This window comes from Pelodiscus sinensis, chromosome 28, assembly GCF_049634645.1.
Source record: "Pelodiscus sinensis isolate JC-2024 chromosome 28, ASM4963464v1, whole genome shotgun sequence".
NCBI classification, from domain to species: domain Eukaryota; kingdom Metazoa; phylum Chordata; order Testudines; family Trionychidae; genus Pelodiscus; species Pelodiscus sinensis.
This window is the reverse complement of record NC_134738.1, coordinates 4,172,781-4,179,658: the sequence shown is the minus strand read 5'-3', so window position 1 is coordinate 4,179,658 and position 6,878 is coordinate 4,172,781. Positions and strand designations below refer to the sequence as shown.

At 55.6% G+C, this 6,878-nt stretch overlaps 1 protein-coding gene across 1 annotated transcript; it reads right to left on the bottom strand.

Moving 5' to 3' along the window:
* Positions 1–1,173: 1,173 nt before the first annotated feature.
* On the bottom strand, positions 1,174–5,009 carry LOC102455743 (caspase-7-like). Its single transcript, XM_006129133.4, has 4 exons — positions 4,671–5,009; positions 3,298–3,470; positions 1,969–2,098; positions 1,174–1,394 (listed from the first exon to the last, which is right to left on the bottom strand). Exons 1-4 carry the CDS (start codon positions 4,858–4,860, stop codon positions 1,174–1,176), a joined length of 714 nt encoding a protein of 237 aa, XP_006129195.2. The 5' UTR covers positions 4,861–5,009.
* Positions 5,010–6,878: the final 1,869 nt, after the last annotated feature.

Here is a 6,878-nt window from a genome sequence, read left to right as displayed (position 1 = left end):
TCTAGCCTATTCTTGGTACCAGAGTTTTCCAAGTTTCTCTCCCTTTTTCTGTTATCAGTTGGGAGGTGCCTCCTTTTTTGTTCACTATCATCTGGGGAAGTGGGCTTTGCCCACAAAAGTTTGTGATACTAGATATATTTGTTGGTCTCTCAGGATGCATCTAGACAACATTCCTCTTTCGAAAGAGAAATGTAAATGAAGGCAATTGAAAATGCAAATGAAGCGCAGATTTACAAATCTTGGACTTCACTTGCATAATCGCGTCCGATCACTTTTTCGAAAAAGGGTTTTTCTGAAAAAAAAGTAGAGTCTAAACATGGTTCTTTTGAAAAAAAAAAAAAAAAAAAACCCCACCTCTTTTTTGAAAGAACCCTGTAAACCTCATTTTTTCAGGAATAAGAATTCTTTCGAAAAAGGTTTTTTTTTTTCGAAAGAACCGGGTCTAGACTGCTTTTTTTTTTTTTTTTTTTTTTTGAAAAAGTGATCGGATGCAATTATACAAATGAAGCACAAGATTTTTAAATCTGCGCTTCATTTGCATTTTCAATTTCCTTCATTTACATTCCTCTTTTGAAAGAGGAATGTAGTCTAGATGCACCGGACTACTCATTTTTTCAAAGCAGCCATTCAGCTAGGAGAAGTTTCAGGTGGATCCTGCCTATAGATTGCTTTCTATCTCGGAAAAAAAATAAATAAAAGAAAGCTGAAAGAGTACAAACCAGATGAGAGGCGCATAGCTCAGGAATTCCTTAACCAAATAAACACAGATATACTCCAGCTACTCTACTTTCGGCCCTGAACTGGGCCACCAATTTTCAAACTCCTCTGAGGGGGGCCTGTGGATTTTAGACGTTAGATGAGCTGTTGTATCTTTAACCCCCGTGCAGCAACAAGCTGGCCCAGAATCAAACAGCTCATGCTCTAGAAGAGCACAATGCTATTTTTATTATTCCTAGAGCCATGGAGAGGTGCATGGCCTTTGCACATAGAGCACAAAAGTCCTTGGTCTGTGGACTTGGTGGGAGGTTGGGCCAGAAATGCTGCCGGCCCTCACGTTTTCCAGGACTGTCCTGAAGTCACTGCCTACTCACGGTGCTCCTGAAAGAATTCGGAAGCAGCTGGTGACTCCCTCTGGCAAGACCTGACTTCTCAAAAGCTGCTGCTCTCTGTGGCTTAGGTGGCGAATGGGTAGACCTCTCGCACCATGTTGGTGACAAAGCAGGGCATTTCCTTGTACCCCTCGTGTTCCCCTTTGGCTTCGCAGTGAAACGCCACTTTCCAGTTGATGCGGGTCATTAGACGTGCAAGTTCAAGCTGCCGCTCTTCTCCTTCCAGAAACTCCAGCAAGGTCTGGAGAAACATGGAGCCCATGGGATTTAGGAAAGCGACGTAGCCTGAAAATACCAGAGAAAGGACGTTGTTGTCTCTCGCGGGTGTAAATTCCCAAGGCAGCTGCTTCATTCAAATACTGATGCGGCTGTTGGGCTGGTGGCAGGGAAGAAGGGATCAACCCCTCTACCGTGACCCCATCTACACTATAGAACAGAATCATCTGTAGCTGCCAGGGAAGCGGGGCTATCCCGGCTTGTGCAGACGCTGTTTGCTGTTTGGCTCAGATCCAAGCCAGCACTGTGCTCCTCCAGTTCAGGAGCAGTGCCTTCTGGGTACCTCTCCCACCGATATCAAAGCCCAAGGGAACTGTGGGAAATGAGCTTCAACAATCCCCCTGGATTTCCCGGGGGGGGGAAAGGCTTTCGCCCCCTGAGACCTTGTCTCCGCTACTGCGTTAAACAGGTCCCCGTTGCTGGAGCTTAGACTGTGCCCAGGTTGGCAGGAGTTTTGCTCTGTGGCTGTGGTCCGAAGGGACTGGACAGCCCCAACAGGCATTAGACCTCAAGCAGAAGAGTTGCCTCTGGCATGAGGTCCCTTCTGGCCGCAGGCCCCGGGGCTGTCTCTGCTCTTACTCACCTGGGCTGCAGGCGAACATCACGGCTGTGCTCTCAGGGAGGGACAGGTAGTGCGAGACGCTGTCGTCGGAGGTCCCGGCACTGTCCGTGTCCAGCTGCACGCCCTCATCCATTGCTGAGCCACGGCAGGCCTGAGACCACAAGCACTGCTGTTCATACCACTGATAGCCCCTCCGGAGCAGGCCTAAGCCCTTCTCTCCCCCTCCCCTTCCCCTTCCCCTCAGGCCTGGAGCCCCCGGCGGGACACCCTGGCGCCCCTTAGTCGCCATTGGCCCATAGCCACAGTACGGTTGTTGGCAGACGTGTGGCTATCGAAGGAGCTGATCCTCCGAGTCGGAGCTGCACTGGATACGTCTGGTTGTGTAAATGTTTGTGCAAGGGGCGCACTCCCTTTCCGCCAGCTCCAGTCTGCCTCTCTGAACTCCGCTGTAAAAGAGGGCGAGCCTGCTCGAGCGTCCACGCCTGAGCCAGCGTCAGCGTGGCGAGCTTGGGTCCCAGCACGGTGGTGCTCCAGCCTGGGATCTATAAGCACCTGGCCTGCTAGGCAGTTCTGGGCGAGCCGGCATGACGTGTGCCATGTACTGTCCACAGTTTGCTGCCCAAAGAGCAGTCCACAGCCAGGATGCAGACGCAAGCTGCCACAGACACACCCGAAGTCACAACCCCTGTGCTCCCCGTGTGGTACGAGACCGCCGATGGCGAGAATCCGCTGGGCCCTGATGCCATGTGGAAGGAAGAGGAGAGCAACAGCCTTCCAGTCCCTGCTCTGCCTCTTACTTCGATCCTGGGGGAATTTGTGATCCCAGAGGCACAGCACGGGAATTGCGTCTGTTGGGATGGCTTTGCTGCTGCCTCTGCCTCTGGAGGGGCGCTGGGAACAAGCAAGGGCTGAAAAACGCTCCCCTGCAGAGATTGAAACGACAGGGACGGTTCTCGGGAGGTCGGAGGTGAACGAGGAGCCTATAGTGACGGATCTAGAGCCGCAACTCTCAAACTTCCACGATTGCCCCCCCCCCCATCGCCACTTGTGCCCACTCAGTGAAACGAAAAGGGGGAAACCTGCAACCCGAGAAGAGGAAATAGCACTTTCGACAGCGCGTGGTGAGCCTGTGGAACTCAATGCCACATGATGTCACCGAGGCCAAGAATGTCACGAGATTCACGTTTATATGGCTAACGAGAATGTGCCGAGTCGTTACAAGTAGCGAGGTAAGTTCTGGTGCAGGGCTCTTAAGTCTCCTGCTCTTGGGTTTTAAATCAAAATAGGAGAGACCAGGATGAAACCCAGAATATGGGGCTAGGTGCCCCTCGGGTCTGGTTCCCCGGTTACCTGTATGAAGAAGATCTTGGGCTTTCCAGCCAGCGCTGGGCACCGTTGTGGGGACAGCAACTGGAAAATCCTTGTCAACCTCACCGGCTGTCCCTCGGAGTCATATATGGCCCCCTCCTCGCCGTGGCTGGACAGAATGCTGACGAAGTAATCGCCATGCTCTTCCTGGCTCTCTGCAGAGACACAGTAGCGCCCCAGCTCCTTAGAGCAGCCTGTTGTCTGGCTGGTACCCGCTCGGGGAGAGGTTGGGCCCGAGGGTCAGATACTAACCATGGACGTGGGGGTGCTGGGTCAATTCCCTGCCCTGCCCCAGACTCACTGAGGCCGGGAGAGGCCGGTATCAATGGGACGAATGCCTCCTGGCCTGGCGGGGTGTGGTGGGAGCAGCAGCGGTGCCCGCCTCAGCCCCCCGAGCCTGGCGTCCAAAGGCCAGGCCAGATCCGGTGGCTGAACCCAGAGTGGAGCGAGGCCGCTGGGAAGACCTACGCTGGGATGTGGGGAGTCCAGCGCGGGCCCCTTCTTCTCACAGTCCTGCCCAAGCCCCGCCTGGGGTCTGCGGCAGGAACCTCGGGGGGGACTTTTGGCCCGTGGGAGGCTGGAGGCCTGGCGTGTCCGAGGCAGGAGAGAGCAATAGCTGGGAAGCACTGAGCTCGGGGGTTCCCCGGCCGGCCTACGATGCTCCCCGAGGGGCCCGAGCTGCTGGCACAAGCTGAAGACAGCAGCTGGTCTGGGGCAGAGAATCCGGGAGCCGGGGCCTGGTCCTTCTCAGGATCTCCTCCCTCCCGGGCCGTCGGAGGAGGGGAGCTGTGCTCAGCGAGGAGTTGCCGCTGGGGCTGGCGACAGCCCGAACTATCCCTTCCCGCCTGGGACGCAGCCGGTCGCCAGCCAGGCAGGGAGAGCTGCTTCCTGCAGCCCCATCTCCCATCTGGTGCCCGCCCATAGGGACTCGCTGGGTTTTCCATCCAACCTCAACATTTGCCCCTTAACACGGTCGCCCTCGAGGGACGCAGTTTGTAACCGCGCCTGCTGCAGGTTGGTTACCCTAGGGCAGGGGGTTACCCCAGGGCTGGAGGAGTCTCCTCTTCCCAGTCTTCGGTTGCTCTCCCGCTCCCCGAGATGTTCATCTCAGTTGCATCTGCCCCCCCCGAGTAAGGCCAAGCAAGGGAGGGGTTTATAGATCTACCCTCCTTTGGGGGGGGCCGGGGTTGTGCTCCCAGGGCTATGTCAGCCTATGGGGTGGGGGACAAGGCAATCCCAGCTGTGCACAGCTGATGTTCCAAACTGCAGCGTATGCAACGCAAGCCCCGTCCGTCCCCCCCACCGGGACCCACACGCAGCTGTGCACGCTGCCAGGAGCTGCCAGGGACACGTACCTTGCTGGTAGATCTCCTCTATCTCCTCCGCTGTCAGATCATAGTGCAACTTCACTGCATAATTGAGTCTGGATAACGCTTTAAACAACTTATCGGCCTCGCGCTTGGCCCCTTTCCGGGGCGGAGGCCCACTGAGGAACGAGTAATTGACAATGATGACAGCCCTGCTTTTTCTCTGCTGCCCAGCCATGCTGCACCCACCCCCAGGCAGCGCCAGGTGCGGCCGGCTGGCAGCACCTAAGCACTTCAGCAGGAGTAATCTCTGTCCCCTCGTCCTGAGAGGGTGGAGTATTCCCAGAAAGGCAGATCCTGCTCCCGGGGGTGACTCAGTGCAAACACGTCTGCCCTTCCCCTGTCAGCTGCCACCCCGGCACGGGCAAAACACGGTCAGACGACGGGGCTGTAGAGCAGAACCCAGCTCCAGCTCCCGGATCCGGGATGACAGAGTCTTATCACCTTTTCTTTAGCGAGCAGCGAAGCTCCTAGCTCTTGGGGTTGCAGAGCTTGACAGCGTGTAGCAAGTGCATCTAAAGCAGGGACGTCCGCCTGAGTCTGCAGCCTGCCTGAAACGCTCTGTGCTGCTGAAACGCCTGGTAGTCTTACCGAGATGCGGACACCAAGGCCATGTCTGCACTAGGAAATTATTTTGAAATCACTCCGGCGTAGCTCTCTCAAACGAGCGGGTCCTCACGAAAGGGAGGCCTCAAAATTAGTCCAAGGCCGGCTCCCTTAGGGTATGTCTGCACTGCGGGCTGAAGTTGAATTAAGCTACACAACTGTGTGTGGGGACGGATAGCTCAGTGGTTTGAGCATTGGCCTGCTAAACCCAAGGTTGTGAGTTCGATCCTTGTGGAGATGGTTTGGGGTAAAAATTCATCAGGGATGGTCCTTGGTTCTGCTGTGAAGGCAGGGGACTGGACTTGATGATCTTCCAAGGTCCATTCTAGGAGATAGGCAAATCTCCATTATAAAAAACTTCAGCTACATTAATTGTGCAGCTGAAGTCAAAGTAGCTTAACTCAGCTTTTGGCGCTGTCTGCACCGCAGGAAGTCGAAGAGAGAACGCTCTTCCTTCAACGTCCCTTACTCCTCGGGAAAGCCGGGTTACTGGCCCCTCCCACTTCCAATGAGCTGACTTAACCAGAGCCGCTAATTCGAACTCTGGAAGATGGACAGTGGCAGCGTTGCTCTTCCTCTGTAGTGTAGACGGACCCTTCCTGTGGACGCGCTACCTCAACTTAGAACCCCAGGCAGCTCTGGGGAGTGATTACTCGGAAGGACTCTGGGGAGGAGCTGTGTTGAAATAGCTGTAGTGTGGACGTTGCACTGCCGCTATTTCGAAATCTGCATTATTCCTCGTGGAAGGCAGGAGTTATTTCAAAACAAGGGGCTGGTTATTTTGAAAGATTAACAGGCCTGGTAGTGTGGACGCTCCGCTTGTTATTCCGAAATAAGGGAAGTTATTTTGAAATAACTCCCTCATGTAGACCAGGGCCAACACCCCCAGCTTTGGGAGTGCCCCACCCCCATCCTGAGGGAGGGCTCTGTGTGGGGCAGAGAGGGCAGCGAACCTGCCCCGCCAAGGAAAGACGCCCCAGATGTTTAGATGTTTAGCAACAGGGACCTTGCTGTAGAGTGAAGGGGGGGGTCCCCAGTTGCCTTTCCAGGAAGGGAGAGGGTGCTGCCCTGCCCTCTGGAAGTGGGGTGGTGGGGTCCCGACACTTCCAGTGGGGGGGGCATTGTCAGGCTGCATTTAAGCACCACAGTGACTTCGCTGGCCCTGTATGGTAGGTGCTATATGTGGCTGTGGCATTGTGGGTAGAAAGCAGAAAAGCACTGTGGGGTGTTTAGCCTCTCAGCCCTGAGAAGGGGCAAAGCCCCTTGTTTACACCCCCCCCCAGCTGCCCCTGAAACGGGGGGGGGGGGGGGCGGTGTGTCTGACTGTGGCAGCTGCAGCCCAGCCGCGCCCTGGCGGAGGGAAGACCGGCTGGAGCGTGGGGGGACAGCTTTCTCTTTGGGGGGGGGAGGTCGTACCTAAGTGCAGCACAATCAAGCAGGCACCTGAGGGCAATTGGAACTTGCTAGATGCCCCAGGTGAATTAGACACCTGCAGCCCATTCAGGCCTGTGGGGATGCTAGAAAAGGTGCCCCCCTAGGCAAGGAGGAAAAAGAGCAGAGGTGGGGGTGTGGAGTGCGAGGGGGGAAGAG